At 38.1% G+C, this 11,395-nt stretch overlaps 1 protein-coding gene across 1 annotated transcript in view; it reads left to right on the top strand.

Annotated features, from left to right (window-relative positions):
• CEP192 (centrosomal protein 192) overlaps positions 1 to 11,395 on the top strand; it is a 193,928-nt gene that overhangs the window by 157,347 nt on the left and 25,186 nt on the right. The window contains exons 34-38 of the mRNA XM_023724815.1: positions 2,535 to 2,685; positions 6,303 to 6,481; positions 7,082 to 7,205; positions 9,419 to 9,524; positions 9,960 to 10,170. Coding sequence (XP_023580583.1) covers positions 2,535 to 2,685; positions 6,303 to 6,481; positions 7,082 to 7,205; positions 9,419 to 9,524; positions 9,960 to 10,170 — 771 coding nt within the window. The remainder of the gene's footprint in view (positions 1 to 2,534; positions 2,686 to 6,302; positions 6,482 to 7,081; positions 7,206 to 9,418; positions 9,525 to 9,959; positions 10,171 to 11,395) is intronic.

The raw sequence follows: 11,395 nt of genomic DNA, 5'->3' as shown, positions 1-11,395 counted from the left end.
TCCTAGGAATATATTCTAGAGAAATTAGAGCCATCACACGAATAGACATATGCACACCCATGTTCATTGCAGTATTGTGCACAATAACAAAAACTGGAAGCAACCTACGTGCCCATCAGCAGATGAATGGATAAACAGACTATGGTACATACACACAATGGAATACTACGAAATGATTAAAGAACGATGGTGAATCTGTGAAGCATCTCACAATATGGATGAATCTGGAGGGCATTATGCTGAGTGAAATTAGTCAATCACAAAAGGACAGATATTGTATGAGACCACTACCATAAAAACTCATGAAGAAGTTTACACACAAAAAGAAACAATCTTTGACGGTTATGCGGGAGGGGGCGGTGGGAGAGAAAAACACTAAATAGACAGTAGATAAGGGGTAACTTTGGTGAAGGGTAAGGCAGTACATGATATTGAGGAAGCCAGCACAGCTTGTCTGAGGCAAGGTCATGGATACTCCATAGACATATCCAAATTACCTGAGGGACCAAATTGTAGGGCTGAGGGCTGTGGGGACCATGGTCTCGGGGATCATCTAGCTCATTTTACGTAACATAGTTTATAAAGAAAATGTTCTACATTCTCCTTTGGTGAGTAGCGTCTTGGGTCTTAAAAGCTTGTGAGTAGCTATCTAAGATACTCCACTGGTTCCATCCCATCTGGAGCAAGGGAGAATGAAGAAAACCAAAGACATAAGGGAAAGATTAGTCCAAAGGACTAATGGACCACAACTACTACAGCCTCTACCGGACTGAGTCCAGCACAACTAAATGGTGCCTGGCCACTGCCACCGACTGCTCTGACAGGGATCACAAATGGAGGGTCCCAGACAGAGATGGAGAAAAATGTAGAACAAAATTGTAACTCACACACACAAGAAAACTGGTCTGTCAGAGACTGGAGAAACCCCAAGAGTATGGCCCCCAGACACCCTTATAGCTCAGTAGTGAAGTCTCTCCGCAGGTTCACCCGTCATCCAAAGATTAGACAGGCCCATGAAACAAAAGGAGACTAAATGGGCACACCAGCCCAGGGGCAAGGCAGGAGGGGACAGGAAAGCTGGTAATGGGGACCCAAGGTTGAGAAGGGTAGAGTGTGGATGTGTTGTGGTGTTGGCAACCAATGTCATAGAACAATATGGGCATTGTTTAATGAGAAACTAGTTTGCTCTGTAAACCTTTATCTAAAGTACAGTTTTGTTTTGTTTTGTTTTACATTTAGGTATAGAGATTTTCATCACAGTATTATTTATGATAGAAAAGAGTTAAGTAACCTAAATGTCCAAGAATAGATTGTTTAATTGTACGATACGATATTTTGAGGCTGTTAAACCAATTCTGTAAATCTGTATTAAATGCGGTGGGAAGGTCTTCATTTATTAAGAAAAAAATATTTCAAAGGTTCCATAGTAATATCTCATTTTGGTTAAAAAAAAAAATTAATGTGTCTGTATATAGTTGCATGGAGCCCTGGTGTCTCAGTAGTTAAGAGCTTGGCTGCCAGCCAAAAGGTTGGCAGTTCGAATCCACCAGCTGCTCCTTGGAAACCCTGTGGGGCAGTTCTGCTCTGTCCCATAGGGTTGCTATGAGTTGGAATCGAATTGATGGCAATGGGTTTGGGTTTTGTTTGTTTTTTTTTAGTATATTATTCTTATAATTATTTGTAATGATAGCTATCTTGCTTTTACAAAATATGTCATTGTTGCAAATAATTCACAGATTTTAGCTTGTATAGTCAGGTGCTTGGTTAATACTGTGTAATTTCAGTTTACTGTGTTCTTTTAAAAGTTGTTTTTCAAAATAAACAATTCTTAAAGAATATTTAATTTTTCTATACAAGTATATTCTATATAATTTCTTGTATGTACCAATTCAGATGAACAATTCTAAAGATGGTCAACTGAGCACTATTTTATTAACCTAGATATATTTTGTTATATATAATAGTTCCTAGCTTCTGGATTTGTTTAATGTCTTAAGTCTGCCGCTTACAAATTGTTTACCCTTTAACAAGTTACTTCACCTCTTTATACTTCAGATTCCTCATCTTTGAAGTGGAGGTGATAATACTAACCTGGAAGAGTTGTTGTGAAGATTAACTAAGTGTGTGTGTGTATATATATAAAGTGATTAAAACAATGACTAGCCCACACTAAGCTTTATATAAATGTTTGCTGCCATATATATCTTGAATGCTCGCAGCAACCTCTGAGATAGGAAATATTCTTAATCCATAGTATAGTTGAGGAAACTAAAACTTAGAATGGTTAAGTAACTTGCCAAAGGTCACAGAGCTAGTGAGTAGGAAAGCTGTAGTTTAGAGCCAGAGCCTGAGCTACTGACACTGATGCTGACCTGCCTATAATTTCATGTCAGTTAGTGGTGTTAATAGTCAAAGTGTCACCCACCCCCAACCTAAGAAAATGATCCTCTGTGACTATAAATCATAAAACTGTTATTTTTGTTGTGTGATTATGTAAAGATTTATATATTTCACAACATTATTTTCTATTATAGAGTATGATCTTCCCCAACGGCCTAATGATATTCTGCTCTTTTATGGAAACATGCGTAAAATTATACTTTCAGTGATTGGAGAATTCAGAGATTCCATTTCTAGCAGAGAGTTTCTTCAGCCGTCTTCCAAAGCTAGCTTGGAATCTAAAAGGTAAAAAGAAAGCAGAAAGCCTTTCAACAGATTTCAAGATTAATTAATTAAAGAGATGATCTTTCCCTGTTCTTTCTTTCTCCCTCTCTCTCTTTCTTTTCTTTCTTTCTCTCTTTCTTTCTTTTTTGGTCTCAAAATGTTTATATTTTAGTTTATTTAAGTTTAAATAATTTCAGACTTACAGAAAAGTTGAAAAATAGTACCAAAAGCTCTCATATTCTGCACTCAGATTCCCCAAATGTTAATATTTTATCACATTTACCTATTGTTATTTATGTAGCTTATAACTTTTTACTGAACCATTTAAGTAAGTTGCAGTCATGATGAACCATTAGCCTTAAATATCCCTAAATTAGAAAATGTACATTTCCTAAAATCACAGGTGCTCTCCTACACAGTCATGGGAACCCGTTGCTGTCGATTCCGACTCATAAGACCATCCTAGATACAGTCCTACCATCTAGTGCACAGATTCATTCAAATCTCACCTGTTGTCCCAATAATGTCCATTATACTTGTCAAACAAATAAAGAAAAAACTCCCTCTTTCCCCCTTTCTTTCTGGTCCACAATCTAATCTAAGACCATGTGTTGTGTTTAGTTAGCCTGTTTCTTTGCTCTCTTTCAATGTAGAAAAGTTCTTCAATCTTTCCTTATCTTTCATGACTGAAATAACAGTGGGTCGGATGGTCAAATCAGATGCACCGAATGAAAGGTCATATCCAGAATTAAGCTTTACTAATAATTTCAGGTGAAGTGTGGAGAAGTTTGGGACTGCTAGTGGTGCATCCTAGGTCCTTTTGCAGCATTAATAGTAGCACTCTGACTCAGGTTAACACATGCATGAAGGACTTTGCTTTACAAACAGGGGAGCTATTTCGATCATAAAAGCTCTCCAGTTTATACTTTGATAATTATATAGCTTATGTGATATTTGCTAAAAGAATTATGCCCCATAAATTTATAAATTTCAGATTTCTTTACTGTAAACAATTCTAGATAGACCAGGTACATTATACTAAAAGCACTTCATAAGGACATTAGTGTGTTAGCTGGGATATCTGTCATTAGCAAGACTACAAGGGGATTTGACTGAGTCATCTTTCATTTTTTCCCTGGGCATTACCTGGTGAAAGGAGCAAATAGGTTGAAGGCCAACTACTATCCTTTTCTTACCAATGACCTTGATGTTTTTGAAAAGTTCAGGCCAGTGATTTTGTAAAATACTCTTCAATTTCAGTTTCACATCATTGGCAGGATGCTCTTTGTTTTCTCAGTTCATCTTCTCAGATGGCATTTGATGTTGATTTGTCCCATACTAGTAATATTTTTATCACTTAGTTAAGATGATGTCTGCCAGGTCTCTACTGTAAAGTTAATTAGTAAATATCTTGTAGGGAGATACTTAGAGATGATGAAGTAACTTGTTCCTCATGAAACTTTTGGCATCCATTAATTATCTTGCCTGAATCATTTGTTACTATCATGGTTAGCAATGGTGATTTTCTAATTCCACCTTTCTTTCTGCATTTATTAGTTGGCTTTCCACTATAAGGAAGAGGTTTACTTTTCCTCTTGTTTGCCTGTTCATTAGAGAGGACTCATGGATTCAAGACTTTATAATCCTTTGTTGTCATTGTTTTGGTCCCTTCAAGCTGACTCCTTGATCTTTTTGCTTTGTCCCACATCATTCTTGGATCACTTCCATATTCACTGGCACAACAGAATGTCCTAGGCTCATCTTACACTTTCCCTGCCCCAGTCCTAGAATAGCCATTCTTCTTAGAGTTCCCTCTAGTAGAGGATGGTATTAGACATCAGCATCTGGGCATGAAGTTTGCTCATTGCCGTTGAAATGTCATTGCTTTTAGGCCCTATCATGGGACAGAACTAGGAAATATATGAATTTCTATATATATCCACATACATCTACATTTATGTCTGCTTATAAATATATTTAAAACTATGCATTTAAACTGATACTTCCAATTCTAATCTTTTAGCATAAGATGTGTTCTTTTCTGCCTTTCTATAATTGTCTTAGTCATCTAGTGCTGCTATAACAGAAATACCACAAGTGGATGGCTTTAACAAAGAGAAATTTATTCTCTCAAAGTCCAGTAGGCTACACGTCCAAATTCAGGGTGTCAGCTCCAGGGGAAGGCTTTCTGTTCTCTTTTGGCCTGAAGGAAGGTCCTTGTCATCTCTCTTCCCTTGGTGTGGGAGCATCTCAGTGCAGGAACCTCAGGTCCAAAGGACATGCTCTGCTTCCGGCACTGTTTTCTTGGTGATGTGAGATTCCCATGTGTCTGCTCGCTTCTGTCTTTTATATCTCAAAAGATTGACTTAAGACACTGTCCAGTCTTGTGTACCTTGTCAGCATAACTGCCACTAATCCATCTTATTACATCGTAGTGATAGAGTTTACAACGCATAAGGAAGTCACATCAGATTACAAAATGGTATACGATCATACAATACTGGGAATCATGACCCAGCCAAGTTGATACACACATTTTTGGGGGGACATAATTCAATCCATGACAATAATTGTACCTTTTTTCTCCAATACTGGGAATCCTGGCCCCATTATTCTCATTTTTTTACGTTTTTACTTGGTCTCCCTGTATATAATCAATCTTCCCATAACGGGCCAGTGAGTTCCCTGCAAGTCCTCATGCCCCTAACTGAAAGATCAGTGCTGACTCCCCCCCACCTGCCCACCTGCCCACCACCCTGGTGCCAGCCTGCTTTCTTTTCCCTCTACTTTTAGTGTTGATATTTTTCATAGATATTCAGAGAAAGAATTAAAGATAGTAGTTACACATACTAAAAATTATCTTGAAAATCACTTGGATTGTGAGGACCTCATTCTTAGAATGTTAAAAATAACCAAGAATCAACTTTTTAAAAAAATTATTCGAGTTTTAGCTGGTGCCTTCATTATTTCTCTGGGGCAGTGGAGGTGTGATTTGAAAAGGAGGGGGAAAGAGGGTAATATAATATAAATATACAGGAATTTCTTTCTCTCTTCACCAAGTGTCAACTTGAAATAGAGATGTAGTTCCACTTCTTTGTGATAGGAGAATTTAGGCAATGCACAATTAGTCTTCAGAATTCGATTAGAAAATACTTAGTAAACTTCCGAAACAGTATTAGTATTTCCTACCTTAGCATTTAGATCAGATGACTTGTGATGTCTGCATTGTGAAACCTGTTCTTGCTCTGCAGCTGTAGGTGCATCAGGAGACTGGGCTGAAAGTGTCATTTTTCTTAAATTCCTGTTATTGGGTAGTTGTCTAGTAAATCTTTTAGGGAACTTCTGTTGGTGTGCCGAATTCAAAGCAGGAACTAAATTAAACCGTTTACTACTCTAATTAAAGTTTGTTATAACACTTGACCTATATTGTATGATATTTTGTGTGTATTACTTTAAATATATACAATGTGAAGTATTTTTATTCACTGGAAGGTACCTGGTGTATATGCATTTTTAGTTTTGTCATAATATTTTCAGATTTATAAAGAATTAATATAAAAATGTGACACAATGTGGCATTTTGTCATTTTTAATTTCTTCTCTCTCTCTGTATTTTTGTTTATTAAATAATTTTCTAGTGAATCTAGAACTTGTGGAAAACATAGTGGCAATGTTTCTTTGGATGTTTTACCAGTTAAAGGTCCTCAAGGTTCTCCACTTCTTTCACAAGCTTTTCACCCACCTCAAGATAAATTAGCCTCTGAGGAGATATGGACTGTTCAACCTGAACACTTGATTTTGATAGCTCCTTCTCCGTGTGAGTATATCAAATAACAGCATATCAGCAATGCGCTCTAGAACCCAGGCTTGCACTTTCTCTGTACCCTTGGCACAGCTGGGATATACACATGGACTTTAGGCAAACTTGACTGGTGGTTTTGCTTTGCCTGGATCCCCCTCTCACCTACTGGAAGCCTAACTCAGATTTGACTATAGCATCTTCCTTGGCTTAAGCTCCCAAATCTCAGTATGTCAGAGCCCCATCCATGAGCCCTTCCTCCCCACCACATCCCTAAAGAACTCATTTAGCACTTGGCCTTAACGTTGGTATAGCTGGTTCAGAGCAGGAACAGATGTGTGTATGTATGGGCCAAATACAAGACTGTGCAGTAATAATTTTCAGATTTCCTTTTTTCTCTGACTTTGTTCAGTATTGCCGGTATCTGTATAGTTTCCAAGAGAGTAAACAAATGAACTTATTTTACCAAGAATTTGAAATTCCTGTAATTGAACAATTGAGAAAGTAAAATTAGTTCACTAGGGTATTTATTTAGTTTTTGTTTTTAATTATTTATTAGCATTTGTCTTTTTCACTAATACTAAATATAAGTAACATTTTATTTATCTGATATAATAGGTGACATGGCAAAAACTAGACGTTTCCAGATTTTAAATAATTCTGTTAGGTCACTGAAATTTGAACTGTATTGGCCAGCACATTGCCTTACAATAACACCCCAACATGGAGTTATTGAACCAGAGTAAGTATGACTTCTTCTGTTTTCCTTTGTGTGTTATTCATACGCTATCATGGTGACCTTTTAAGGATCAAATGATACAGGATTTAAATTTATTCAGTAAATGTGGGCACTGTGCCAACTCTCTGCAAAGCGTCATGCTTGCTCTGGGGGGCAGCAGTGAGTTCAAGACGGCTGCCATTTTGTAGAAGACAGGCTATGTGCACAGCCTGAAGCAGTGAGGAGTGTCACTGAGCTTAGCGTTGAGGGCATGTTACAGACAGCTTGAGGTGGGGCACATCACCTGGAGTGGAGAAATCAGAGTGTTTTCTGAAGTGTTTCTCTGGCTACAAAATACCAAAGCAAGGAATAAAATTGGGGCATGTGATAATCTCATAATGGGTGGTATCCTAAAACCCAGATGGTTTTGCCATTTGTTACCTTTCTTCTGTTGAATCACTTATTCTGCTGCTTTTGTCTAAAGGACATTTTCAGATAAAGCTTCCTGACTTTAATATGTCTGAGCCATAACCTAACTTAGCATTTTCTACATAGACAACAAAAACAGAAACAGACTTTCTTGAGGTCATAACATTTGTAATCAGTTGCCCTCCGTACACAGCTTAATTGTTGACATTAGGGGAAGCACAGAACATTCACATCTGAAGGGTTCTTCATGTTTAGGATTTGCAACTTTGAAGAGCAACAACATGAAGTTTATTTACTTTTGCAAAAAGTAAATGATGAGTATGCGTTTTAGGAGGGTTAACTTGATTGAGACTGTGAGGTGAGGTAATGCTATGGACAATTGAGAAACAGTTGTAAAACAGAAGCAATCAATTAAATATTATGTACAGCATACCCTTTTCAACAGATGGTTGAAAAGATAGGGAGATGGCAGGGCATGGCTTCCACAAATCACTTTTTTCATAGCCCTATATATTTAGCTGTTAGCAATGAAAAATTGTCTTGCTCTGCCTCAACTATTTTTAAGTGTCCAGTTCAGTGACATTAATTACATTCACCATAATGTGCTACCATCACCAGTAGCCATTTCCAAGAGTTTTATATCACCCCAAACAGAAGCTCAGTACCTTTCCAGCAGTAACTCCCTGTTATCTTCTCCCCGCGCAGCCCCTGGTAACTACTATTAAACTGTCTCTGTGCATTCATCTGTTCCAGATATTTTGTATAAGTGGGATCATACAATATTTATCCTTTTGTGTCTGACTTATTTTACTCAGCATAATGTTTTGTAGGTTCATCCACGTCGTAGCATGTATCAGAACTTCATTTCTCTTTGTGACTGAATAATACTCCATTGTATGATACACCACACTTTGTTTAGCCATTTGTCTGTTGATGGACACTTGGATTGTTCCCACTTTTGACTATTGGGAAATAATGCTGCAGTGGATGTTGTTGTTCAAGTATCTGTTTGAGTCCCTGGTTACGAATGCTATGGTTTTTTTTTTTTTGACATGTATACCGCAATTTTTTTATAACCGGTAATTATTTTTAAATCACAAATCTGATCACGTCACCCATATTTAAAACTCTTCTTTGTGATCCCATGACTCTTGAAGAGAGAACCACGAGCATAGAAAATATCAGCAACTGGGTGATCAAGAAACAGGAGTCCTTGGGTGGTACTAACCCTTAAGCACTCAACTACTAACCAAAGGTTTGAGTCCCATAGGCACCTCAGAAGAAAGGCCTGACAATCCACTTCAGAAAAATCAACCATTGAAAACTCTATGGAGCATAGTTCTACTCTTGACACACATGGAATTGCCATGAGTCAGAATCGACTCAATTGCAACTGGTTTGTTTTTGTTGTTTTAATCAAGAAACAGATTTTTTTCTTTATTCTTTTTCCACCTCTTCCATCTGGACCATACCATTTGTTGTGGTCAGGTGGCTAGGAGCCTTGTAGTATTGGTCTTTCACCTCAGAAATTTTTATTATGAATTGTTTTTAAAATGATATTTCTGTGGCATGATTTGTTTTCACATGAGTTTTGCCCTTAGGTTCATGGGTTCATGGCATTCAACTTTGGGCACTGAGGCAAGACCAAAAGTGTGGGTAGGTTATGAAGGGAGCCAAAGACTCTGCTCTCTGCCCTTTCCAGGTGTTAAGGAAATGGTCACTGGCAGGGCAGTATTTATGACTCTTGTGGTTATTGCTACTAAAGTATAGGCTATTCTTAGTTTTCATTATTAAATTCTTTTTTGAAGGAGTAAACTACAAATTCTTGTGAGTCCTAATTCCTCCTTATCCACAAAGCACTCAGTGTTCCCATGGAGTGGTTTGATCTACGTACACTGTGACAATGGACAGAAGGTACTTTAAAAAAATCTTTTTTCAGCAACATTGCTCCTATTTTGCAGCCGTGTTTTGTTTCTTATTAGCACTTACATTTCAGAAGTCAGATAAACGTATTAGTACATCTGTTGTTTTTTCAGCCCAACTAGATTTATTTAAATATAGCACTTTGTACAGAGTTCTTCCTTTCATGATCTGAATGATTCTCTTGGTTGGAGGTGGGGGTGGGGCCTAGAAGCCATTGCTAATTGAAAAAAGATTGGAGGTGGTAGGGAGAGGGCAGAGAGTCAGAGTTATTTTGTTTGAGAACTGAATAAGCTTTAATTTCTAAAATCATCAGTGTTGCATTTGTTGGACATTTTACTTTTCCATACCATGATTTAAAAAATATGAATTGTTTCTTTTAAAGGATATCTACATTTACGTCTTACTCCTTTATTTGGCTTATTTCAGAAAATTGTGAAAGTTCAAATTCAAGAAGACTTGACCCAAGAAGAGCGTCCTTTTGCTCATTGGGCCTCTAGCCCATTTGGAATCCTTCCTCCAGGTTCTGAGCTTTCCATTAGTCACTTGGCGAAACCAGTGACTCAGCTACCTTCCACAAAAGTGGAAATAAGAAACAAGACTGTTACTTTTCCTGCAACAGAACCTGGTGAAACTTCAGGTATTTTATCACAAAACTATGTAATTCAAATGTCTACTGATAAATTAAGGAGCCCTGGTGGCTCAGTGGTTAAGTGCTCGGCTGCTATCCGAAAGGTTGGTGGTTCGCACCCATCAAGCAGCTCTGCAGGAGAAAGACCTGGCAATCTGCTTTTGTAAAAATTACAGCCTAGAAAACACTATGGGGCAGTTCTACTCTGTCACATGGGGTCGCTATAAGTCGAAAATTGACTTAATGACACCTAACAACAACTGATAAATTGAATCTAATGTTGTGTTCTTAGTTAGCCCTAAATTAGTCAGCAGTACGAATTTCCCCTGCTTCAGGAGAAAACCAGGTAGTCATTGGCCATAATGTAAATGATGGGGTTGGTTTTAGGGGAGCTTGAAAATCTTCACATGTTAAACATAGGCATTTAGTAACTCTAGTAAATCTTACATTTTCTTTCAGGGTCAGAACTATCCCTCCCCAGGTCTCACCAAATCTTTGACCAAAATTGCTGACAAGTTAGTAGCTGAAAAAGAGAGGAAGCAAGTCAAGCCTCATTCTGTCACTTACTGATAAAGGTGCCAGACTTGCTCAGTTTCCCCCATTTGTAAAATGGCCATTGTAATTAAAACTCACCACATAGGGCTTTGAAGGTTAAATGGGATTATATATGGAAAGCATCTGTTTGTCATCTAGTAAGCAGTCATTAAGTCTTAGTTAATATTCTTAAAAGACTCTGAGATAATTGTTTCTTTTCTTTTTTTTGATTGCTGGCGCAGTCTAAATGACATGAATTGTACATAGGAGCTGCCTGTTAGGATTTGGGACCTCTGACTCCTTGACTCTCTCATTGATTTTGTCTTCCACTCAGCCTGGGGTCCTCCTTTCATGGTTATATCCTGGACCTTGTTATCACTGGCAGCTGCACCATATTCTACATCTCAGTCTCAAACCTGACGCTTCCTGACTATTACCCCACCCCTACATCTTTCCAGCTCACTTACTCTAGGAATTACAGCATTTCTCTGACCTCATTCAGCCTCCAGCCTGCTACATTTTCACTCTCTACCATCCCACTCTTCTTTGTCACCCTACTTCACCACCCGACTCCACTCCATCACTCCACTGTCCCCCCTCACTCCATCATCGCCCTCCACTCCACCACCTCACCCTGCTGCATCATCCCACCCTACTCCATTACCCCCCAACTCCACTCCATCGCCCTGCTCCACTCCAC

Source organism: Trichechus manatus, unplaced genomic scaffold (assembly GCF_000243295.1).
Source record: "Trichechus manatus latirostris isolate Lorelei unplaced genomic scaffold, TriManLat1.0 scaffold00262, whole genome shotgun sequence".
Lineage (NCBI taxonomy): Eukaryota > Metazoa > Chordata > Mammalia > Sirenia > Trichechidae > Trichechus > Trichechus manatus.
The sequence above is the reverse complement of the archived record's forward strand: the minus strand, read 5'-3'. Positions and strand labels throughout refer to the sequence as shown.